Consider the following 27,578-nt stretch of genomic DNA (forward strand, 5'->3'; position numbering starts at 1 on the left):
GGGGGAAGAGCTGGGCTGGTTGTGTGGTGCAGTGGGGGGAGGGGACGAACTGGGCTGGTTTAGGGATGCAGTAGGGGAAGGGGAGATTTTGAAACTGGTGAAGTCCACATTGATACCATATGGCTGCAGGGTTCCCAGGCGGAATATGAGTTGCTGTTCCTGCAACCTTCGGGTGGCATCATTGTGGCAGTGCAGGAGGCCCATGATGGACATGTCATCTAGAGAATGGGAGGGGGAGTGGAAATGGTTTGCGACTGGGAGGTGCAGTTGTTTGTTGCGAACCGAGCGGAGGTGTTCTGCAAAGCGGTCCCCAAGCGTCCGCTTGGTTTCCCCAATGCAGAGGAAGCCGCACCGGGTACAGTGGATGCAGTATACCACATCGGCAGATGTGCAGGTGAACCTCTGCTCAATGTGGAATGTCATCTTGGGGCCTGGGATGGGGGTGAGTGAGGAGGTGTGGGGACAAGTGTAGCATTTCCTGCGGTTGCAGGGGAAGGTGCCGGGTGTGGTGGGGTTGGAGGGCAGTGTGGAGCGAACAAGGGAGTCACGGAGAGAGTGGTCTCTCCGGAAAGCAGACAGGGGAGGGGACGGAAAAATGTCTTGGGTGGTGGGGCCGGACCGTAAATGGCGGAAGTGTCGGAGGATAATGCGCTGTATCCGGAGGTTGGTCGGGTGGCGTGCGAGAACGAGGGGGATCCTCTTGGGGCGGCCGCGGCGGGGGCGGGGCGCGAGGGATGCACCGCGGGAAATGCGGGAGACGCGGTCAAGGGCGCCCCCGACCACCGCGGGGGGAAAGCCGCGGTCCTCAAAGAACTTGGACATCTGAGATGTGCGGGAGCAGAACGTCCCACCGTGGGAGCAGACGCGGCGGAGGCGGAGGAACCGGGACAGGGGACGGAACTTCTGCAGGAGGGTAGGTGGGAGGAGTTTTCCTTTTACCCCAGTTGAGGATTGCTGTCAACTGGGTGACAAGGTGTTTAATTGTGTCTGGCCCCTTTGTTGCACTTCTGCTTTCACTCCTGTCCCTCCCTTCCTGAATCAACATATGGTTCCCTTTGTCCTTACTTTCCACTCCATCATCCACCACATTCAAAAGATCACCCTCCGCCATTTCATCTGTGTGCAGTATTATACAATTACAAAATTTATCCTTCCCTCCTCTACCCAGAAAGCATTCTGAAGGATTAAAAAAACATACATTACTGAAGAAACTCATCAGGACTGGCAGCTTTTATGGGGAGAAAACAGAGCTAACATTTCAAATCCTCAGACACTCAGTGCATAAGCATAAGCATAAGCATAAGCATAAGCCTGGACTTCCAGGTGATTGCCATTTTAATTCACTACTTGCTACCCTCACATTCCTGTCTTCATCTGTTGCAGTGTTCGAGTTAAGCTCAATGCCAGCTTGAGGAACAATTCCTCACCTGCTGATTGTGAGCTTTACAGGTTTGCAGACTAAATACTGAGTGTGATAGTTTCAAACCATGAACCCTGTCTTTTATTTTGATTTTTTTTTGATATGCTGGTCTGAGTCTTTTTATGCTTATGTTTATGTTTTTAGACAATTACTTTTCATTCACACCCACTCTGCAAATATATTGTTACTTCACTACAACTATTTCTACTGCCTTTGCATTTTCCTCCACAACATCTTGTCATCTAACCTCTTACTCCCCCTATACTACCCTGGGCCTTCCTTTTTGTCCTCCCTCCCTCCTTTCAGCTAACAGTTTCCTAACTTGCTTCAATTCTGATACCCAGCTGAAAATGTTTATGATGAAGGGTCTAGGCCCGAAACGTCAGCTTTCCTGCTCCTAAGATGCTGCTTGGCCTACAGCATTTCATTTTTGACCTGGGGAGCCTGAAGCCTCCCGGATTCAATATATAGTTCAAAAACTTTAGGGCTTGAGCTCTCGCATGTCCTTACCCCAACCCCCATAACCAAGGCCTTATTATCACATAGTCTGCAGTTACACACCACCCATTGTTAGCCATTAACAGTTCCCATTAACTGCTATTGACCTCCCCCCCCCCCGAGCCAGATCGTTATCAACTCCTTTGTCGATCTAACTGCTCTTCTCGCTCTTTGGGCTCTAATCCTACCGATCATTTACTCCTCATCTCCTCATCCCACCCTATCTTCTGCATATAAAATGATGTTTTCATAACTACCATCAGTTCTGGGGAAGGGTCATTGACCTGAAGCGTGAACTCTGATTTCTCTCCACACATGCTGCCAGACAAGCCGAGCTTTTCCAGCAATCTCTATTTTTGTCTCTTTATATGTTTATTTCAGTTCTAATGGGTACCCATGGACATCGGTGGGTTTATTATAAAATCCATGCTATAAACAATTCAGGCTTTAATAAGTTAGAGCCACCAGTTATGGGGTCAGAGCAAAGCTTTTAAGGTTTTAGAGAATGTTACATGTTACTGTTATTTCTCATTGACAAATCAATCTGTAAATCATAAATAACAAGTATGATTGCTAAAGCAACTTATCTGGAAGCACTTTACAGAAGAATAAAGAAAACATTTTGATAGAATTATGAAATGTAGTTTTATTATATTTTCTGTCAGATTTTGCATGTTAGGATCCATTCCTGTTAGGATACTTCAATAACAATAATTATAGAACAGATCATTCAGAAGCTCCATTGCAGGCATTTGGGACACAAAAATCCAAAAACCAGCCAGCATGAGGGCCATTTCCAGATCTACCTGAATCCAGCAAACAATGCTACAGGCAGGGAATGCAAATTATTCAGCCTGCAGCATGGTTTCTCAAGCTTGAATGGCTTCAAAGTGATTTGAAGCCTCCCTTTACCCTTTCAGCTTACTGGTTGCAATGGAGCTGCTCTCGGATGCATAATTGATACATGAAGATACTTTAGAGAGAAGGAAACCTTGCTGAAGGAGCTTCCTGCTGGCAGGAAAATTGATATTTTCACAATACAAAGTCTGGTAAATGGAAAACAAATTTTTTTTTGTTAAAGGGGAAGGTGCTTGGGAAAAAAAACTTCACTTTGAAGCTTTCTCCTTTGGCTCAAAAGTACATTTAATTTGCAAAGCCATTAGATGTAAATAAACAATTACAGCAGTTAGAACTCTGAACTGAAATCCAAAAGGTGAGCCTTTTCCCAATTCATTGAGAGTAGTCTTCAGATTCTTGAATCTATATTTTCACAATATCTTTCATATGGATGAGTTTCAGAGAAGTGATTGAGTATTGTCTCAGAAATGACAGGTGTTCTTGGAGTCCTACGTATCAGGAAAATCATCTATACAATCAATATTTATGCTCTGGTAGTCAATTTTTTAATCAAAATATTTATAATAAAAGCATGTTTGGCCATTCAGCAATAAACAGTCCTCTGTAAAATTGCAAAGTGGATTAAAAAAACAAATTTCTGGGGAAAAAAATGGATCAGAGGGTTACAGTATAATATTTTCTCATTTGTGAAAGATGTAGTGGAATGTAATAGTCATTACATTGCTTGAAACCTTGAAGGGGATGATTTTATACAATTTGAATACTAAATTCACTGTAAACAATCATTTTATTGGAACTATTGTCCTTTTCAGAAAGACAAATAAATTACTGCAGAACCCTCACCACATCCAATTGCATGTTTTACAGTTATTGATTTGCTATTTAGTAGATTTAACAGAAACAAAGGCAAGATCATAGCTGAATTACTGTTGTGCAAATTAATTACTTAACTTGATCCTCACTGTAAGACTAGTTCTTACCAGATAACTCCCACAATGAGATCCACCCTCACCACAATCATCAACATTGACAAAATCTGAAACATTGTTTCTAATTTCTATGCGATAATCATAAAATTTCAAAAGCTAAATCTGTACTAGTATCTAATATCCACTGAAATTTTAAAAGTCGTCATCATTGTTGTGATACCACATAACACCCAGTTGGTGGCTCTCTTTGACTACATGTTCACACCTGCTCACAGTATAACATTGTGCGGGCGGCATAATTTCAAAATGGCACCTTTAAAATATTAGAATACTATCAGACATTAAAACCGACTCAAAGTGCAATGACTGCCTCAAAGACAGATCAGGCCAGACAGGCAACCAAGGCAATGAGTAGCGTACAGCTTAGCTGATATCAAAATACATGAAAAACCTTTGTTTAATCAAATATCCAATTATCTTAGCTTTATTGCAGGTAAAAAAGGCTATATTTATTCACAGTGATTATAAATTATAGCATATGACTACATATTACATATATTTTCTGATTTTCAAAATTCCAATTTATTGTTCATACCTCGTTTATTGCAAGATTATATTTGGTTTTCATGGTCTTCAGTTCAGCTTGCACCCCTTCTAACTGCAACTTGGTCTCTTCTGCCTAAAAGAGAAGAAAATTGAGTGTAAATTTTGAAGGATGAGCTTTGCAGTAAGAAAACCAAGGCTGAAAACAAGAACTTTCAGCCCTTGCACTCCTCACATGCTTGGGTTCTTTTCTTAATTAAAGCCATTAATCAGATGACATGAAATTTCAGTTATGAAACTGACACTATGTCTTGACAGCTGACACATGTCAAAACGAAACCTATGACCCATACTGTTAAATTCCAAACGTTCACACTCTTTTTAGGGCTCTACTCATTGCATTCACAACTGCAAACCTGAAACACACTATCCCAGTTAAGCACTTAAGATAGGATTTGCAGCATCACGTCAGTACTAATAAAGTGTGGACTTAGCACATGCAACAAATTACAATAATTAGTCACCATACCAGTGATGGATTATGCAAGCAAAACATCACTTTACTACATTCACTAAACATGTTTTGCAATTGCCTCATTAAAATACTTAAAATTAATGAGATTAACTTTGAAAGATGAAGTTATTTTTATTAGCTGTCATTGTTTAGAAAAAAATGCCAATGTAGTCTTCTCATCAAAAGACAGGACAGTCAATTTTGGTTACTAATTTTCTCAGAAACACAAACATTTTTGTTGAGCAGTAGCAACACTGGATAATTGATACCTGTAAAAGTGCTACATATAATCTAATAAAAGGGGTGCAGGTGCTATATTAAACCATGATCATAAAATCCAAGCAATTTACACCACCGAAGTCTCATATTGAATGTCATCTTTAAGCTAATTTCTAAATCATATTTTCTATGAACAGCAGTTGTATTTATCAAAACATTTTAATGAATTTTAAATAGTGAATTACGCATTTTCGCAGCCTACATAACCAAATTTTATCAGAAATTTCAGCTTTAGTTGATTACCATCGCACATTTCCAAATTATTACATGCTCTGTTTTATGGTACTTGGAAGAGTATTAAAATGCTTGGTGACACTACCTGAGTGCTGTCAGAGAACAATTTGCAGTAAATTAAAGAAAACTTTTATGCACAGCATGACACCTTTAAACAAAATGGGCACATTTCAAGATTAGTTTTGTTATCGAGTAGAATTGTCAACCTTATGGGGCATGCTAATTTCTTAGGTGCTATTCTGTATTTGTTTTGCTGCTGTGGGTATATTAAAAAATCCCACAACACCACTAAAAGAAGAACAAATTTCTTCCAACATTCTGTCTAATATCCCTCAGCCAACCCACGAAGAATAAATGAAACAAGCGAAGATGTCACTCAGTAGGGCATGCTGTGTTAACTCAATATTATCACAATTAGGTAGTTCTTCCTTGAAGCATTCCTCTACTTGTTTGATGTGCTACAACTACAAAGTTGACAGAAGAAACCAATTTATTTAAAAATGCCACTTCACTGAAGAGCCTTCAACAATCTACTCTAAAAACTCTGTTCACATTTTCGCAGTTTCCAAATTCCATCATAGCAGCTGAGATAGTTCACAACACTGTAAAATAAACAGCATTCTAAATCAAACTACTTGTATTATTTAAAGAAAGTAAAATTTCACCCATGTCCAATGTTGGCAGGTTTTTCTAAAAAAACGTCCAGGATCTAGAAACACATCTTCATTTGAAAACAAATCTGTTTAGGAATTAGCTTAACGATGACATTCAATATGAGACTTTGGTGGTGTAAATTGCTTGGATTTTATGATCATGGTTTAATATTGCACCTGCACCCCTTTTATTAGATTATATGTAGCACTTTTACAGGTATCAATTATCCATGCTGCCTGAGTACCAGGTTTAGTTGAAATGTTAGTCAATTAGTTTATGATTATACTGTTTATGGACAGAGACAAAAGAACAGGGGCAAAAACATTAGCTCTACCAACCTTCAGCAATGATGCTAATAATTATATAATTGTGCTGTGTAAAATGGTTGCCACATTTATCTACACATCCACATATCAAAATTTAAATCATATGAAGTACTTAGATTTGTCTTTGTCTCTTGAGTAATCGTATTCAAAACATATAATAGATTACTTTAAGAAATTGAAATTTGTATAAAGGACAATGATAATGAGCCGTAGTATTTCAAACATCATTCATTAGTATGAATAATTCAAAATAATAAACCAGTTATGTTTTTGTTTGTTGTATGCCAAGCATGTGTATATACCATGGTGAATTCTGAATACACATTTCTTAAGCTGGAAAGTAACCCAGATGTTATAATGTATGAAGTTTTAAAGGTTCAAGAATTGTGCCAAGAGAATATAGTAAACAAAATATTGTGAGATATAGCGACAACAAAATAAAACTAAAATCACCATCGTGTCATTTTAAAAAAAAACTTTTGCTAAATTCAGTCTAGAATGTGGTGTCCATTTTTGTCTCTACATGGGGTAATTTTCAATCTTGAGTTGGGAATCAGAACAATCTGTGCCACAACTTGGCATTGTGTTAATGTCAATGAAGCAATAATTTTGAAATTTAAAATGCCTACCGGGTCTGGGGATAAATTCAGTGCTCAATTAGTGGTGGTAAAATCAGTCAGGAGGTTGGGCATAGCAACTCAGGACCTTTTGAAAAAGCAAGCAGCAGCCATGGGCAGATTCTCTGATGCCTGTCTTGACAAGTTAACCTGGAGGACTTGGGTCCAATAGTGTAAAAGATATAAAAGTCAAAAAAGGTCAGTGGTATGTGACATCTGAGTGATAGACCTCAGCAGTGGATGCAACAGCATGCACAAGTCAAGTAAACTGAATGCGCATTGTTGCCTCTACATTTACAGAACAAGTGCTTACTTGAATCACTGAGATGCCAGGCACTCTCACACATGAGGCATAACTGAACAGTGGGCATCATTGAGGAGTTTAACAGTTCATATCAATATCATGCTAAATTGGGCAAGGGAGAGCTGGCTACTTGATTCTTTTCTCCACCTGCAGGAAGACAGAACTCATTGTAGTTTTGAGATGAATTAGATGGAATGGAGGTACGGCAGACCTGGTTAGCCTGGCACTAGTAGAAGAGGCAGCATTGGAGATTATGAAATTGTCATCATGGCAGAATGTGAGCAATGATGAGGTGAGGGGTCATGAAGAGCAGGGTCACTTGATAACTCTATCTTCAAATGAAGGTCATGGATTGAACTCTTAAATAATGTGAGCAGTGGCTCTTGAATTGCTATCATCATGGGAATTGCTTGTACTAAAGTATTTGCGAAACACCCTGAGATCTCATCATTGCCATCTTATGTGTCCTGCAGGGTTAACAGTGGAAGAACAGCCGAGCATCCCAACATAGCCCTACACTGTCTCATCCCAGAGGACAGATACAGCCATGCTTCACTAAGTGAAGATATTGAATTCCAGGAGTCACAAATAGGACCATCATCGTGAAGCGTCAGAGACAAATGAGTTTCCGAATTTAACATCCCTGAGGCATTGCAGAGTCAAGGGCAAACATCAGATGAATTGATACAGAGCTTGTGCTCTGAAATGATTTAGGGTTTTGAGCACACAGGGTCATCCATTGTGACAGTGGCCAAAATCTTGAAGAGCTATTTGCAGAACTGCTCTGAGTGGACGTAGGAGCAGCACACTGACATGCACATGGCTCCTGCATGCCAGGATGTGATATGTCATGAAGCAGTTGCAGGATACTCATGTGGGCAAGTCAACAACCAGAGGCTGCATTGCACATCACAACTATTGACTTGGGTAGGAAGGGGAATGAGGCCATGAAAGTAGATTTCAGGGTGATAGGAAGAAGAAGATTCGAAAATAGGACCTCCTAAAAGTTGTAATCTCAGGATTACTTCCTATCCTAGGTGCTAGCGTACATAGAGTTAGGAGAACTATGTGATTGAGCATGCGACTGGTAAAGTGGTGTAGGAGGGAGGATATTCAATTTTTGAGACAAGTTTTGGAGCAATTGGAGGTGTCGGAATAAGATGGTTGGGCTTCATCGTAACTGGATCAAGAATAATGTCCTCATGGAGAGTGGTAAAACTAGATTGGCAGAGGGATGGAGCCTAAGAGGGAGTTTATATTCCACGGAAACATAAGTAGTTAAAGAAAATAGAAAAGTAGAAAGCAAAGACAATATACAAAGAAAAACTAAGCTTCAAATAGGATCAGAATTGGGAATTATGTTAAAAAAGCAGAATTAAATACACTCTCCGAATGCATATCTTGTTAGCAAAAAATGTTGATAATTTGATTGCATAAATTGAAGTAAATGGGTTATTACTAAATTAACATTATGGAGATGTGGTTCAGGGTAACAAAAATTTGGAACTGAATATCCAAGGATATTCAGCATTTTGGAGGGATGCGATAAAAGGTAATGGAACAAAAACAAAGATGCTGGCAAAGCTCAGCAGACCTGGCAGCATCTGTTCTGAAGAAGGGTCACCAGACCTGAAATGTTAACTCTGTTTTTTCCTTCACAGAGCTGCTGAGCTTCTCGAGCATCTTTGTTTTTGTTCCTGATTTGCAGCATCCACAGTTTTTTTGGTTTTTTAAAAGATAATGGAGGTGAGTTAGCATATTTAATAGAAGAATATTAGTACATTAGTAAGAGAATAGATCAAGATATGGAATCACCTTAGGTGGAACAAAGAACTAGCAAAGGGCAACAAACATTGGTGGGACTCATTTGCAGATCACCACAATATAGTGGCGACATGAGCTACACCGTAACCTCAATCTACACACAGACTGGGTCAAGCAAATCAGCACTGATACTGTGAGAAGTAAATTCCAGGAGATGGGACAGGAGATGGGTTTCTGGAGTTTTTTGAACAGCCAGCTAGAGAAAAGGCTATTTTGGAAATGATGTTGAATAATGAAAAAGGGCTAATTAATAACCTTACTGCAAAGAAGACGTTGTGAAATATAGTAGTAGTTCATACTATGTTCGAATATGATAGGGTTCGTTGTGAATCAGGGGTCAGATATTCATTCCTCCAGGACAAATGCCCAAAGGAAAAGGTAAATCAAACGTGGTTAATGAAGGAAGTTAAATATTGCATTAGATTAAAGGAAAGGCTCATAAAGATTCCAGAAAAAAGTGGTAAATCTGAGGACTGGGCCAATTTAGAAGTCAGCAAAAGAGGTCCAAGAAACTGATTAAGAAAGAGAAAACAGAATGTCAGTGAAACTAGCAAGGGACATAAAGGTGGACTCTAAAAGCTGGTTCAGGTATATGAAAAAGAAAAGATTAGCTAAGACAAAGGTGGGGAGAGGTGAATTAATAGTGGAAAATGGAAATGTTATAGAAGCTAAATAGTTACTTCTTGTCTGTTCTATTACCTTGATGTAGTTATATAGGTATGATATGCCTGGATAGCACGCAAAACAATACTTTCTGTTGTATCTCAGTACATATGATAATAATAATTCAAATCAAATCAATTTCACAAGGAACTTGTAAAAAGACAAAAGATGCATTGGTGGTTATCTGACGAAATTCTATAGATTCTAGAAAGGTTCCTGTGGACTAGAAAGTAGCAAATGTAAACCTACCATTTAAGAATGGGGAAAGAGGGAGAATAAAAGCAATAAACTTCTTAGTTTGACATCAATATTAGGGAAAATACAAAAACTACTCCAAACAATTTAGTAATAGAACATTTGGAAAATTACAGTAAAATTGGGCAGACTGCATATGGATCCATGAAATGAAAATCATGTTTGGCAAGACTGTTGGAGACTTTTCAGGACATTGCTTGTAGAATTGATACAGACAACCTGTGGATGCAGTTTGTTTGGGTTTTCAGAATCTTTTGATAAGGTCACACACACAGACAGCAAATAAAAAAGATGAAATTATTTTGTAGGTAATTGCAAAATATTCTGGTATAGTCTGAGAATTGGTTAACTGATTGAAAGCAGAAAATAGGAATAAATGGATCATTCTCAGGTGGCCAGGCTGTTTCTAGTGGGTATCACAGCATCAATGCTAGGTCCACGGCTAATAATCATTACCTATATAAATAACTTGGACATAATTACCAATTGTAATACTTCCAAGTTTGCTAATGACACCAGTCTGAGTGAGAATATAAGTTGGTAATAATGTGATGAGTTGGACAGATCATGTGAATGAACTAGAACATGCAGATGGAATAAATGTGAACAAATGTAAAGCTATTCATTTTGTTATAAATAAAACTGAAAGACAGAATTTGTCTTCAATGGTGAGTGATTGTAAGAACAAACGTCCTAAAGACCTCTTGTTGTTGGGAAAGGTTAGGAGGGTTATGGGCCAAGTGCAGGCAGTTGGGACTAGTTTAGTTTGGGAACATGGTCAGTGTGTGGACTGGTTGGATCAAATAATCTGTTTCATTGCTGTATGACTCTATGACTCCATCTATTACTCATTAAAAGCTTGAATGCAGATGGAAGAAGTAATTAGTTCAACAAGTGACATATTGGTCCTTATCTCAATAAATTTGAAAGCAGAAGTAACAATGTCTGGCTGCAGTTGTATATAGCCTTGGTGAAACCCCATTCAAAGCATTTTTACTGTTTTGGTCTCCTTTTCTAGGGAGGGATCTACTTACTGGAGAAAGTATCACAAATATTCAATTGATTAATCTCTGGGATGGCAGGATTGTGTTATGAGGTGATTGAGGATTCTGGGTCTTAATTGCTCAAAGTTTTGAAGAATATGGGCTAACCTCCTTGCACACAAAATTTTTACAGGGGTGCATAACAGGGTGGCAGTGGATAAGACGTTTCTTTTGCTGGTGAGCTGAAAACCAGGTAACATAATTTCAACGTGGGAGATAAGTCATTATTACACAAATTCAGCAGTGATTTTTTAGAATTCTTTATTCCAGAGGACTGTGAAAGCTTAGTCATTCAACATGTTTAGAAGAAAAATTGTTAGATTTTGTGAGACTAATGACATGCAGAGAAATGGAGACTCCCACTAGTCCTTCCAAGATGACACCAGAAGCCAGAGATATCTTAATTGGATACAGATACAATGCACTTCATTCTTAGCCGCCCAGGGGGCGTACCATGGAAATAAGAATGAGCTCAAAGTTCCAGATCAGCAGATACACTTAATTCATCACCTAAGTGAAAATTTCTATTATAGTATCATTTACTTCTTCCCTTTATTATGATCCCAGCAGATGTTATTATTGTACAAGTCAGATCGCAGACAAAAGCCTGGCTTGACAGATCGTTTTTTGATTTGTTTTGGCTTGAGCCCAAAAGACTCCTTCTCCAAGCTATGGGTGTATTTTTTAACTTTAAAAAAAATGTTCCAGAAGTCTCTAACACCTTGAGGTCCCATTATTTACCTTGTTAGGTTATGAAACAACCTAAACAAAAAGTCCTTCAGCGGTACACGAAACCCACTCACTCTGAAGCCAGGACTCAAAATTATTCTAAAAGAAATCAGTGTGGCTACAGAAATACTTAAAAGTTATAATTCACTTCAGACACACAGAAAACCTACCAGTTACTAACTCAAAAACCAGAATTGGGATATACATGTCAGCTTGCCTGGAAAATGTTTTTTTTCTGATGGAGGTTGTATTACAGAGGTCACCATTCAGCCTCTGATGCTCTAGGGGAAAAATGTCCCAGCCTATTCAACCCCTCCTTTATAAATCAAACCCTCCAGTCCCCGGAATGGAACAGTTAATTAGTGATAGTTACAGTATCTATTATTCAGTTATGTTTTCCAGTAGAGTTAAGTTATTCCAAGTTCTTCTTTTGTGGTAAATAAACTGCATTGTTTGAATGAATTGTGTTTTGCTTAATGACCAAGCAGTTTGACCAATCAAACCCCATCTGGAACACATTATCTCACATTTACCTTTGTAATACCCCATAAATACTCCGTGGCAAAAAGGCAGAAAAACAGATTATCTTACGTGTAATCCTATCAGAAAGAAAGTGATATGTGCAATAGCTCCCCAGAGAGAGAGAGTGTAGCAGCCGGGAAAGATTCACCGCCTTCCAATCCTGTTGAGACCCTAGCAACTACTGAAGATCTGTGAGAGCTTGACTACACTCACTCAATCTGCTTCTACTGTTCTAACTTTAAAAAAAACAAGGCTTCACAAGTTGTTTATATTCTCACAAACTGCTTGGCACCTCTCCCCCAGTCTCTCTCTCAAAGAAACCAGGACAAAACACTCTTCTTAAAGCTATGGCATCATCACATATGATCCTCCTCTGATAAACAGCGGCATCACAAGTCTTTTTCATCCATTTCCTGACCTCCTTGTAGTATCATGTTCTGCAGATTGCAGACAGCAGCAGTTGACCACCATATGGACACCCTGATGCATTCTTACTGCAGGGCACCATCTGACCAATCAAGGCTATGGAGACATATTTTCCAATGGTCAATGGTTATCTCAGTATAGGCTTTGATTAGTATGTGACTCTAGCTGTCCTGTTTTTGCACCTATGTCCAGGAACAAGACAAGGATCAGGAGACACCTCTTCAGAGAATAACTCTTATGTCCAATAGCCACTCATGAGTCTAGACATTTGCCTGAAGAGATGTAGCACCTGAAATTCTAGTGGAATGAGGGTGTCATGATCTTCAGCTTCCTGGGAACTGAGCACAGCCCAGCATGATACAGTCAGAGTCATATAGCATGGAAACTGGCTCTTCAGTCTAACTCTCCATGCTGACCAGGTATCCCAAACTAAATTAGTTCCATTTGCCCGTGTTTAGTTCATATTCCTCTAAACCATTTCTATTCAATTTTTTTTATATGTTGTAATTGTAACTGCCTCCACCACTTCCTTTGGCAGCTCATTCGACACATGTACCACCCTCTGCATGAAAAAGTTGCCCCTCAGGTTTCTCTTATATCTTTCTCCTCTTGCTGTAAACCTATGCCCTCTAGTTTTGGATGCCCTTGCCGATTCACTTTATTTACGTCCCTCACGATTTCACAAACTTCTACAAGGTCACCACTCTGCCTCTGATGCTCCAGGGAAAAAAAGTCCCAGCCTAATCAGCCCCTCCTGTATAAATCAAACCCTCCAGTCCCTGGAGTACCCTTGTAAATTTCTTTTGAATCACTTCTAGTTTAACAACATTCTTCCTGTAGCAGGGCAACCAGAACTGAATGCAGTATTCCAAAACTGACCTAACCAATGTCTTGTACAGCTACAACATTACATCCCAACTCCTATACTCAATGCTCTAACCATTGAAGGCAAGTGTGGCAAATACCTTCTTCAGCACCCTGGCTACCTGTGAAAACATTTTCAAGGAACAATGAATCTGTACCCCTAGGTCCATTGGTTCAACAAAACTCCCCAGGACCCTACCATTTACTGCCCTGGTTTGCCTTACCAAATTGCATCACCTTGCATTTATCAAAATTAAACTCTGTCTGAACTTCACATCACATTGGCCCATCTGATCAAGATCTGTTTATATCTTAGGTAACCTTCTTCACTGTCCACAATACTAACAATTTTGGTGTCATCCACAAACTTACTAACCATACCTCCTATATTCTCATCCAAATGATTGCCATAAATTACAAATAACAGTGGACCCAAAACTGATCCTTGCAACACATAGCTGCTCACTGGCTTCCAGTTTAAATAACGATCCCCTACCACCACCCTCTGTGTTCTACCATCAAGCCAATTTTGTATCCAATTAGTCATCTAGCGAGTTTTGAGAAGATTTGTAGCTCAGGTTGAGGTTCTGGATGTGAGTTTGCTCGCTGAGCTGGAAGGTTAGTTTTCAGACGTTTCGTCACCATTCGAGGTAACATCATCAGTGAGCCTCCAGTGAAGCGCTGGTGTTATGTCCAGCTTTCTATTTATCTGTTTAGGTTTCCTTGGGTTGGTGATGCCATTTCCTGTGTTGGTGATGTCATTTCCTGTTATTTTTCTCTGAGGATGGTAGGTGGGCTCCAAATCAATGTGTTTGTTGATGGAGTTCCGGTTGGAATACCACGCTTCTAGGAATTCTCGTGCGTGTCTCTGTTTGGCTTGTCCTCGGATGGATCTGTTGTCCCAATTAAAGTGGTGTCCTTCCTCATCTGTAGTATTTTGGACATTGGACAAACAGGCAGAAAGCTAGCCACTAGGATACGTGAACATCAACTAGCCACAAAAAGACATGATCCACTATCACTAGTATCCTTGCTGACTGTCCCTAATCAGTCCTCGCATTTCCAAATAGATGTAAATCCTATCACTTAGAATCCCCTCCAACAACTTACCCATCGCTGACGTCAGACTCACTGATCTATAATACCCTGGCATTTCCTTATAGCCATTCTTAAATAATGGCACAACATTAGCAGCCCTCCAGTTTTTTAGCACTTAGCTCATCGCTGCCGATGATACAAATGTTCTGTGCAATCTCTTCCTTAGCTTCCTTCAATGTTCTGGGTACACTTGATCAAGATCTATTAATGTGAATTTGAATTTGTCAATTTGAATTTGAATGCACGGAACAGCATGATGTTCAAAGAGACTTGGGTGTCCTGATGAATCAGTCGCTGAAAGTAGGTGCACAGGTGCAGTAGGCCATAAAGAAGGTAAACTGTAGGGTTCACGTACAAGATCCAGGATGTCTTGCTGCAATTTGACAGGACACTGGTGAGGCCACACCTGGAATATTGTTTTGTAGTTTTAGTCTCCTTATCTGAGGAAGGATATTCTTGCTTTAGAGGGAGTGCAGCAAAGGTTTACCAAATTAATTTCAGAGATGGCAGGACTGGGGAGTGGTTGAGTCGGCTAGGATTGATGTGACCAGAATTTGGAAGAAAGAGAGAGGAGTCTCATAGTAACCTATAAAATTCCAATGGGACTGGACAGATTAGATGTAGGAAGAATATTCCCAATGGTGGGTGAGTCCAGAACCAGGAGTCATAGTTTTAGGATAAAGGGTAAATCTTTCAGAGCTTAAATGAGGAGAAATTTCTTCACTCAGGGAGTGGTGATCTTGTGGAATTTGCTACCACAGAAAGTAGTTGAGGCCAAAATATTACATTTTCAAATGGAGGTAAATATAGCTCTTTGTGCCTATAGGAATCTAGAGAAAAGGGGAGAGTGCAGGATTAGATATTGTGCTTGATGATTAATAAGCCATGACCATATTGAATGGCGGACCAGACATGAGTGGTCAAATAGCCTACTTCTACTCCTATCTTCTATGTTTCTATGCAAGAGTCTTTGATGTTTGGGGAATTGGTTGAATAGTCTGCTGGTGCCTTAATAGCCACATATTCTGTGACCGTATTGCCTCATCCGTCGATAAATTGATACAGGCCCTTCACTCTGGAAGAAGACATGTATAGCCTGCCTGATAGTGTAATAAGCTGGTGACTGTAAGATGCAAAGAAGGCTCACAGCTGATCCTCAGAACGATAAGGATGCATAGAAATTCAAACCTTAATGGTTGCAAACAGAGGTCATAGAGGCGACAAGAGACAACATTGACGACAGTGTAAATGTCTGAAACCATCTACCTAGAGATGCACCTGTCATGATTCTTTGGGTCAAGAACCTAAGTGTGGGACACTAAATTAAAAAAAAACCAAAGAAGTGCAGATGCTGGAAATCGGAAACACAAACAGAAATAGCTGGAAAAACTCAGCAGCTGTGGAGAGAAGGCAGAGTTAATATTTGAGGTCCAGTGACCCTTCTTCAGAACAGTTCTGAAATGTTAACTCCATTTTCTCTTCACAGCTGCTGCTAGACCTGTTGAGTTTTTCCAGAAATTTCTGTTTATGAGTTAAGTGTATGGGCCAGTGGCTACAATGACAACTGACTTGCCATATTCACCAAGAAAACTCATCAGATCACATGCCAATCAGCTTGTTGAGAGCTGACAAGGTTCTTGTCCTATTTCAGACCTCAACAGTGGAGTCCAGCCTTAAAAGAAGCTGTCAACCAATCACAGGACAATAGCTTCTAGGTGCTAAAGACTGTCAAGTGAGGCCTAGTCTTCAGGAGGGCTGAAGATGACAGAGAAGTTAAATGGCTTTATTTTGCTTCTTCTATAGTGGGAAGGGGCATAGAATAGGGGATCAGGGGTGACTGAGATGAAGGAATTTCAAAAGTCACTCATTTTCCCCATCACCCATGCCTCTGAATACCCCCAGATGAAATGGGAGCCCCATACCCAACTGGGCAGATAGATCATTCTTGGTTGTCAATTGAGAAACCACCCACTTTTCATGTTTTCTGGGAAGCCAGCTAACTGGGGCCTGGTATGTTGAGACCCTTAAGTTACCATTAATTGACTAATTAATTCCTGATGAATTGTAAATCCCTAATAGACCCTCTTCCCCAGCATTTAATTGCTAAGATACGTATCTCTGCAGGGCTTATTTGACCAATTATCTTTTTCTTGTCACCGGCAGAAAGGACAGATTCTACCGATAGTCTCCAAGGGTACCAGTGGTCTTTCCCTTGAAGATAACTGACTATTTGGTGGTACATCTGATGTCTAGGACGACACCCTTTTTCATGCAGCCCTTTCTGTGCTGTTCTAACCTTCTCATGACCAGGGGTCCCTTCTGCTTATGCTTCTTCTTGTGGCTCTGTCAAAAGCATATCCAATTTATACTTTATATGTGTCAATAGTTCACGAAGGCATGCTTTGCAAACATGCACTGTGCAACTGACGTCAACTGCCTCATGTGCGTCTTATGAGTCTCCCCATTCAATTATAAATACAAGCTTCTCAGCATCAGTGATCACTGTCATGAGTTGAACAGTTGAACATTATTCCCGGTTTCTTAACTGTGTAGACCAGTATCCGTTAGCCCTCAAGGTGTTCTGCTCTGTTCGTGACAGCTGCAGTACGATATGTCTCAGACATTGCAGGTTCCTCATGCCTAGGTATTGAAAATTTAAAATTGTTCCTCTGAAACCTGATAATGAGCTCATCAAAGGTTAATTGGAGACTTGCGGTGCTTGTCTCCTCAGCTCCCAGTCTGTTTTAGAAAGCTGTATTGTGTTCTACAGAAATTGCTTGCTGGCAGGTCAGTGTATCCATCTCCCCTTTGGAAAGCCCCAGTAAAGCCTTATACTCCTGTATCAAGACAGTTTTTGCTGTCCCTTTATTTGGACAAATACTTCAGTTGACTTTTAATGAGCCTGGTCAACTCATGAGATCTGGATGATCATTTTGGTGTATCACACTCCACATCAGAAAGCTCAAATGGGGCTCTACAAAAAAGCATGCAAATCTCTCTCTCTCTCTCTCTCACACACACACACACACACACACACACACACACACACACACACACACACACACACACACACACACACACACACACCATCCATTTATATTTATTTATTAGGTTGATTTATTTTTCCCTACACCAACATGGCATTCTAAATAAAAGCTGAAAGAACTGTTTTGAGAAACAGTCACTCAACCCGAAATTTTAACTCTGATTTCTCTTCACAGATGCTGCCAGATTTGTTGAACTTTTCCAGCAATTTCTGTTTTTGTTTCCAACATAACTTACATTCATCTAAAATGAGTGCATATTTTCTGGCTGCCATATTTAACTCCACATCTAACATCGCTGTGGAAGTTGGAGAGATTGATGGCAGTAGTTCTGGTACCTTTGCAAGGGCAATTAACAATGTGTAACAAACACTGGCCTTGTCAATGACACCCAGGCTGCATTAATGAATTTTTTCAAAGATTACTTAGGAGACCATATAGTATCCAGAAAAATAGTGCAGGTTGATTTTCTGAGCCACCAATTTCTTTGCCCCTTTGGCAGATTGCCATGTGAGATCATGATTTATGGTGATAACAGACTCATGGCTCAAGGAAGGGCAGGGCTGGGGTGATGGATATTGCTGGTTACAAGGTGTTCAAAGAGGATAGTAAAGGGAAAACAGAAATAATATTCTTATTTAAAGAGATTACTGTAATGCTGAAAAACGATATCCCAGAAGATTCTAAGACAGAATCTATTTGGGTAGAGTTAACAAAATAGGTACACTTACACGCTAGGTGTAACCCAAAGATCACACACTACTGGGAAGGATGTAGAAGAACAAATCTGCAAGGAAATTACAGATCATATTATAGAGTGGTTATCATGGGATCTTTAAATACCTAGACATAAATTAGGATAATGGTAATTTAAGGGAAGCAAGGGACAAGCATTATTAGATTGTATTTAGGAAAATTTCCTACAGCAGAATATGTCCAATAAAACAAGATAGTAGGTACTACTAGAACTGATCTTGGGAATGAGGTGGTCAAGTAGATCAGGTGTCAGTGAAGGAACTTTCAATGTACAGTGGTCATTGCATCATAAACTTTAGCATGGTGGTGAGAAAGTGACAATGCACAGTCTAGAGTAAGAATAATCAAAAACTGAAGAGTTCACTTCAATGGGGTAATAATGCAGTTGAGCCAGACAGGCAGGAACTAAAGATTGAAAAAGGCAAAACAGTGGGCATGCAGCCAAACACCTTTAAACAGAAGAAGGATTGGATACTTAAGGTACATTCCCTCAAAAGGAAAAGGGAAGGCAAACAAATCCAGATCTCCCTGGATGACGAAGGAGATGGAAAAGAAATTAAAGAAGAAAATATGTGCTTTTGATAGGTATCAAGTAGAAATTACAGCTGAGAAGCAGATGAATATAGAAGTTTCGGAAGAGAGGGAACAAAGGCAAGTGGAAACGAATTGGAGCAAGATAACAAAGTGTGAAGCTGGATGAACACAGCAGGCCAAGCAGCATCTCAGGAGCACAAAAGCTGACGTTTCGGGCCTAGGCCCTTCATCAGAGGAATTGTAGCAAGACTGTTTTCTAACATAAAGTGAAATTCCAAAGTCACCTATAGCACATAAATAGGAAAAGAGTGGTAAAAGGAGGAGTGGGGCAGATTAGACTAGAAAGGGGATTTAAAAATGCGAGGAGGATGGCATGGATGAGGTTTTAAATGAATAATTTGCATCTGATCTTACTTATGAGGCAGATGTTGCCCAGGCTATGGTGGCAAATGAGGAAACTCAGTTATTAGAAGGTTTAAAACTGATAAGGAAGATTAATTGAACAAAATGTCAATATTTAAAATTAATAAGGCACTAGGACTGGATCAGATGCATACACGGATGAAAGAAGTGAAAGTGGAATTTGTAGAGGCATGGACAATAATCTTCCACACTTTCCTGAGCCGGGGTGGTGCTGGAGGACTGCAGGATTGCAAACAATATGTCCTTGTTTTAAAAAAATGTCGTAAAGATAAGCTCAGCATTTACAGATTGGTCAGTTCAACTTTGGTGATGGGAGAAAATTCTAGAAACAATTATTTGGATGAGATTAACAGTCACATGGAAAAGTATTAGTTAATTTGGAAGAGCCAGCATTGATTTGATAAAGCAAAATAGTGTTCAACTGACCTGCTGGAGGTTTTGAAGAGGTAGCAGAGAGTGTTGATAAGGGCAATACTGTTGATATGATATTCATGAGGTCCCAAAATTCAATTGATAAGACTTGTGATAAAAGTTATAGCTCATGGAATAAAGGGACAATAGAAGCATGGGTATGTTGACCCGGATTTTTCGATGGCCAGACAGTCATTATTCCAATGTAGATGGGAGTTGCACTTGGGGACACTGCAAAATCTCCACCGTTGCATATTCTGAAGGGATTGCCAGGGAAATTAAAAATTATGCTGAACAATTTCTCTATACTCGGAATTCTCCAAAAGTATCGAATTCAATTGGGTTCAGTACATAGTTCCTCAGCAAAGATTAGGCTATTAAATACAGAGCCTAATTCCTGAATAACTATTCAACAAAACCCACATACCTCACACCAAACAAGCCCTGACCTGAAACTCCATTGGACCTGATACTCCTGACCTGACATTTCCCCCTTCCCCAATACCTGGCCCATTCAACCTTCCACTGCTGCCAAACATAAAACCCTCTTCCACGGCACCAAAACTGTTTCCTTTTCCACTTGCTCCAGACCTGAGACGCCTTCCCAGCTGTCAGGCCAGTTCCCCGTCCTACTCGCTCCAGACCTGAATCCGTTCTCTCACCACTGAGCATGAACTCCAAGCCCCAAAACTAGACCTGGCCCCATTTACCCTGCTGTGGATCGAACCCACCCTACCCTGCTCCAGACCTGGCTCCCACTCTCCTGCAAACCTTTGTCCACTCAGAATCAGAGATCCTTTCCCCTGATCTGTGCTTACTCTACTCCAAACTGACCAACTGACTCCTTCACCTGCTCTACGCTCAATCTTTTGTTCACTTGATACAGACGCAACCTCTTCCCCTCACTGTCTTTATCTTCTCTGGAGCCCTTCATCCCTTTGAGATTGATCCTCCTCCCAATCATGAATCCTCTGCCTCCTCGGCACTTATCTGACTCCCATAATTCTGAAGGAGCCCTGATCAGATTCTCCTGCTAGAACTGCTGAGCTCTCTCCTTTTGTAAAAAAGGAACTGAATGGTAATTTGTATGAAGTGTCACTCCTCAGAAAATCTCCATGACACCCTTGATCATGACCCCACACCCGAGCACCAAACCATCATCTCCAACACCATTCATGACCTCATCACCTCAGGGGACGTCCCACCTACAGCCTCCAAACTCATTGTTCCCCAACCCCGCACAGCCCGTTTCTATCTCCTTCCCAAAATCCACAAACCTGCCTGCCCTGGTCGACCCATTGTCTCAGCCTGTTCCTGCCCCAGCGAACTCATCTCCACCTATCTGGACTCCATTTTCTCCCCTTTGGTCCAGGAACTCCCTATCTACGTCCGTGACACCACCCACGCCCTCCACCTCCTCCAGGACTTCCAATTCCCTGGCCCCCAACACCTCATATTCACCATGGATGTCCAGTCCCTATACACCTGTATTCCGCATGCAGATGGCCTCAAGGCCCTCCGCTTCTTCCTGTCCCGCAGGCCCGACCAGTCCCCTTCCGCCGATGCCGAACTCCTCCTCACCCTCAACAACTTCTCTTTCGAATCCTCCCACTTCCTACAGACAAAGGGGGTGGCCATGGGCACCCGCATGGGCCCCAGCTATGCCTGCCTCTTTGTAGGTTATGTGGAACAGTCCCTCTACCGCAGCCAAAACAGACCCCAAACCCCACCTCTTCCTCTGGTACATTGATGACTGTATCGGCGCCGCCTCTTGCTCCCCAGAGGAGCTCGAACAGTTCATCCACTTCACCAACACCTTCCACTCCAACCTCAAGTTCACCTGGGCCATCTCCAGCACATCCCTCACCTTCCTGGACCTCTCAGTCTCCATCTCAGGCAACCAGCTTGTAACTGATGTCCATTTCAAGCCCACCGACTCCCACAGCTACCTAGAATACACCTCCTCCCACACACCCTCCTGCAAAAATTCCATCCCCTATTCCCAATTCCTCCGCCTCCACCGCATCTGCTCCCACGATGAGGCATTCCACTCCTGCACATCCCAGATGTCCAAGTTCTTCAAAGACCGCAACCTTCCCCCCACAGTGGTTGAGAACGCCCTTGACCGTGTCTCCCGCATTTCCTGCAACACATCCCTCACACCCCGCCCCCGCCACAACCGCCCAAAGAGGATCCCCCTCGTTCTCACACACCACCCCACCAACCTCCGGATACAACGCATTATCCTCCGACACTTCTGCCATCTACAATCCGACCCCACCACCCAAGACATTTTTCCATCCCCACCCTTGTCCGCTTTCCGGAGAGACCACTCTTTCCTTGACTCCGTTGTTCGCTCCACACTGCCCTCCATCCCACCACACCCGGCACCTTCCCCTGCAACCGCAGGAAATGCTACTCTGGCCCCCACACCTCCTCCCTCACCCCTATCCCAGGCCCCAAGATGACTTTCCATATTAAGCAAATGTTCACCTGCACATCTGCCAATGTGGTATACTGCATCCATTGTACCCGGTGTGTCTTCCTCTACATTGGGGAAACCATGCGGAGGCTTGGGGACCGCTTTGCAGAACACCTCCGCTCGGTTCGCAATAAACAACTGCACCTCCCAGTCATGAACCATTTCCACTCTCCCTCCCATTCCTTAGATGACATGAGCATCATGGGCCTCCTGCAGTGCCACAATGATGCCACCCGAAGGTCGCAGGAACAGCAACTCATATTCCGCTTGGGAACCATGCAGCCCAATGGTATCAATGTGGACTTCACCAGCTTCAAAATCTCCCCTTCCCCCACTGCATCCCAAAACCAGCCCAGTTCGTCCCCTCCCCCCACTGCACCACACAACCAGCCCAGCTCTTCCCCTCCACCCACTGCATCCCAAAACCAGTCCAACCTGTCTCTGCCTCCCTAACCTGTTCTTCCTCTCACCCATCCCTTCCTCCCACCTCAAGCCGCACCTCCATCTCCTACCTACTAACCTCATCCCACCTCCTTGACCTGTCCGTCTTCCCTGGACTGACCTATCCCCTCCCTACCTCCCCACCTATACTCTCCTCTCCACCTATCTTCTTTTCTCTCCATCTTCGGTCCGCCTCCCCCTCTCTCCCTATTTATTCCAGAACCCTCACCCCATCCCCCTCTCTGATGAAGGGTCTAGGCCGAAACGTCAGCTTTTGTGCTCCTGAGATGCTGCTGGGCCTGCTGTGTTCATCCAGCCTCACATTTTATTAACTCCTCAGTTTTCCTGAGTTATGAAGAAGGGTTACTGGACCTGAAACATGAACTCTGATTTTTCCCCAGAGATGCTGCTGGACCTCCTGAGATTTTCCAAAAATTTCTCTTCTTGGCTCTGATTTACAGCAACCACAGATTTTTTCAGTTTTTATTTCTTCTCCCAATCTCTGTCACCTGCACAAACTGTACGAGAACCCTCCATGGTTTCTCCATTCTTACAAGTCAGGCTTTTGTTATCCCTTCTCCCATTGTACACCATTCACCAGTACACCTTGAGCCATCTATTTAGATGTCGCACGCTGGAATTTCATCAAATAGTCAAAGACATGGGTTTTAAGGAAACAAGAGTTTTTGTTCTCAGCTTGCCAAATGCTCATTTTGTGGCTTAGCATCCATTTATTTTGTCTCTGAAACATTTTGGGACATTTTTCTACACCGAAAGCTGAGCAAGATTTTGTGCTAAAAAGGCTTTACTTAAATACTTGAAGAATTATTTAAGAGATAGCGTAGGAATAAAAGACAGGTAAAACAGCAATGAGCGAGCACTCAAATATTTTAGGGTAATTAGCCATGGTTCAAATACAATCAGATTTTAAAAATGACTTAAAACCATATTGCCTTCTTTTTAACAAATTTTAAGTTTACAATCTAACCTAAGGATGCAAATAAAACAAATCCTGCCACTCGACAACAAGATAAATCAACTTGCCGCATTCAGGTTAAACATTCACAAAAAGTTATTTCAGAAGAAAAACATTAATGAGATTCTATGGAGCAGTGTTTTTTTGTGTGAATATAGTTAAATTACATTATAATTACATCTGCACAGTTACTGTTTCTTCATTTAATTGATTGTACTTATCAAGACCAATGTTCTATATCTCTCACCCATAGGCTGTCGTTCTGTACTTGTGCATGTAGTCTACATATGGTCCCATCTTTTTCACTGAGTTCTGCCTGGGTTTCTGCTAATTTCTTCTCAAGCTCTTCTCTCGTAGACACTAATTCTTTGTATTTTTGTGCTGCCTCAGCTGCTAAAGCTGAATTAGCATTTCGAGAAGACTGTTCAAGATCCTGAAGTGCGGCAGTGAGGTTTACAATCTACGGTACAAACAAAAATCACTCGATGAATAAATGGTACAATCAAATTTTAATGTCTAAGTATTCTCTTTCTCTATAACCTATTATGATATTTTAACCTAAATGACCTTCTGTTGCGAAGAAAGTAAGTATAGATGTTACTCTGGTTCCAGCACCTACCTTGCATATTAGTAAACAACAAAAATTCTAAATATGTTGAAGACAGTGAGGTGTACTTTACAGTCAGTGACCAAGCAACATTATTTAATTAGACTTGAAAGAAAGCCCTCAAAGATCTGAGGGTTTCCATGGCATCGGCATCCCTTTCTTCAATGTTATTTTGAATTTGTTGCCAAGGCAAGGATATCTTCTTGGGTCCAGCAAACATGATATCATTAAGAAGCACAAACTGCCAATCATATTGAAGAATTCTAATATATAATAAGCCAGGAAGATAACAGCACTAGATGTCTGCTCTTTTAATTTTCAAACGATTTAATTGGTAAAATAAATGATTTACACATATAGTTGGGATTCAGGTAGAAGTTAAAATATTGTAAAAAAATTATGTTAAAACATATGTGAGGATTTCTTTCTAATAGTGGGAAAATGTGATATTAAACAAATATGTTGTCGCTCTTTTTGGGCCAGTGAGGTGTTTAATATAATTATGAACTTATTAGACCATTAAAATCTCAATTGTAGGTCATTAAAAAGGCATACTTGTTCTAGTATTTTTGAAGAAAGACCAAGTGTGCAACAGTGCGTGTACAACATCAGTTCGATGGTTTTCTACTTGGCTGTATTCTGCAGGGTCTCAATAATGTGCCATCTAGAAAGGTATGGATTCAGTGACGGCAATGTGCAACTTCTGAATTTTATGTTGAGCACTGCATATGCAGACTCCAGAAGTTGCTGCCAGTTTCAGAGGAGTAATGATGTAAATGCTAGTAGTTTCATTATCACTGCGATCGGAAAACTTTTACCTAAAGTATAATACAATACAACACAATAGAACACAGGAACAAGCCCTTCTGCCCATGAAGCCTGTGCTAATTGCTAATCCTTATTTAGACACACTACTTGTTATCCATATGCAGTTTCTATCCCTCTGTTTGCCTTCTGTTCATGTGCCTTTCAAGGTAAGCCTTAAATGTTGCTAACATGTCTGTTACCACTACCTCCAATGGCAGTGCATTCCAGTTGCCCACCATCCTCCACCATCCACTTTCCCCACACTTCTCCCCTAAACTTTCCGTCCCTCACCTTGAACCTGTGCCCTCTTGTAGTTAACTTTTCTACCCTATCTATGCTTCTCATAATATTGTAGACATCTATCAGGTCACCCCTCAGCCTCCATCTTTCCAGTGAAAACAATCCAAGTTTATCTAACTGCTCCTCATAACTAAATCCCTCCAGATCAGGCAACATCCTGATAAACCTTCTCTGCACCCTTTGTAAAGCATCCACATCCTTCTGGAAGTGTGGCAACCAGAACTGCATACAATATTCTAAATGTGGCCCAACTAAAGTTTTGTACAGCTGTAATATGCGAACTTTTATATTTGATGCCCCGATGATGAGGCCAAGCATGCTGTATGCTTTCTTGACCACCTTATTAAGCTGTGTTGCCAGTTTCAGGGATCTGTGGACCTGTATGCCCAGAACCCTCTGTATGTCAATGTGCTGAAGGGTTCTGTCGTTTCTGGTGTAAGTCAGACCTGATTTTTGATCTTCCAAAATGCATCACCTTTCATTTGTCTAGATTAAACTCCATCTGCCATTTCTCTGTTCAAATCTGTAATCTATCTACATTCTGTTTCATCCTTTGTCAATCCTTCGCCGTATCTGCAACTCTGCCAATTTTGGTATCATCCACAAAGTTACGGATAAGACCACCTATATTTTGCTCTAGATCATTTATATATATCATAAATAATAAAGGTGCCACCACTGATTTCTGTGTAACAGCACTAGTTATTGATCTCCATTTCAAAAAAACACTCTTCCACCGCTACTCTCTGTCTTCTGTGACCAAACCAATTTGTACCCATTTAGCCAGTTCATCCCAGATCCCATGAAACTCTAATCTTCTGTACCAGCTTGCCATGAAGTATGTTATTAAATGCCTTTTAAAGTCCATGGTAATGACATCTTTTGCTCCTGCTTCATCAGTCATTCTTGTCATCTCCTCAAAAAACTCAACCAAATTTGGTGAGACATGACCTTCCCACACAAACTCATGTTGCCTATCACTAATGAGTCCATTTGCTTCCAAATGTGAATAAATCTGTCTCTTCGTATCTTCTCCAACAGCATCCCCACCACTGATGCCAGAACTGCTGAGATTCCCCAGCACTTTCTGTTTAGATTTCTATTTAAGATAAGCAGCACTTCACTTTAATTATATTGGAACTATATTGATGCAAAGGCAAAATCCTGGAACTCCCTTCCCAATAGCACTATGAGTGCCCTTGCACCTCAAGGACTACAATGGTTCAAGAGCAACTAGGAATGGTAAGTGAATGCTGTCTAGCCAGTGACACCCACAATCTATGATGAATCAATGAACAAATAAATAAATGAATATTATTTCAATAATTACTAAAGCTCTTCATCTTGTACTTGTCAGGCAAATTCAAGAATGCAAACCTCTAAATAGTCACAACAATCTACACTGCAGGAGAAAAGCGTGCTGATGTTTTGGCAAAAATTGACTTTGTTTGGCTGAGATGTGTGATGGAGAAGGCAAAGGGGAACTATAGACTGCCCTGGCACTTGGTATTGGGTAATTCAAGAAAGGCGAATGACTTTCCTGCAGAGGATGGATCCCTGCATATGAATGAATGCCACTTCTAACAAATCTAAGTGAGCCATGCAATGAGCGTGACCGATTATCTTCATTTAGTCAGCATTTACGGAACAATCCTGAGAGTGATAACAGCTGGAATAACAGGTCAAATAATCAACCAATCATATGCGTATACAGTGAAAGCAGGGAATATTTTCTTTTATCTGTGAGGACACTAGAAAATGAGGGGTACTAATGTAATTTTAAAAAATTACTTTTTTAATAACATAAAAGCAAATTAAAATATATTTTCCCACATATTTACCTTAGTATTCAGTTCCAATTTACAAGCTCTCAGCACTATGTTCTCACTTTCAGCCTGAGCTAGAAATCCTTTAATGTCTGTCTGCTAATAAGACACATAATTAAAATCTGTTGTATAAGTGTGCACTAACTTCTCAGGGACAAATGGAGATCCCTTTTTATTTTCCTCTCCAACTTTTATTTTCAAATTAATAAAAGCTTTGTTTTTCTTTTTAACTGCTTTATATTTGCATGTTTGAACAAACTCACCCAACAGTCTCACAAGAATTTAACTTTGATATCTAAATGGAATTTATTTTAAAATGACATTGAGATGTAACATATAAAACTAGTTCAAGAGACATTTTCTAATACTAA

At 40.8% G+C, this 27,578-nt stretch overlaps 1 protein-coding gene across 1 annotated transcript in view; it reads right to left on the reverse strand.

Annotated features, from left to right (window-relative positions):
• Window positions 1-27,578, reverse strand: part of LOC125459774 (golgin subfamily A member 4) — a 709,733-nt gene that overhangs the window by 382,504 nt on the left and 299,651 nt on the right. Inside the window, exons 13-14 of the mRNA XM_048546606.2 lie at window positions 23,915-24,127; window positions 4,301-4,384 (exon numbers count right to left, since the gene is read on the reverse strand). Coding sequence (XP_048402563.2) covers window positions 4,301-4,384; window positions 23,915-24,127 — 297 coding nt within the window. The remainder of the gene's footprint in view (window positions 1-4,300; window positions 4,385-23,914; window positions 24,128-27,578) is intronic.

Source organism: Stegostoma tigrinum, chromosome 16 (genome assembly GCF_030684315.1).
Source record: "Stegostoma tigrinum isolate sSteTig4 chromosome 16, sSteTig4.hap1, whole genome shotgun sequence".
NCBI classification, from domain to species: Eukaryota; Metazoa; Chordata; class Chondrichthyes; order Orectolobiformes; family Stegostomatidae; genus Stegostoma; species Stegostoma tigrinum.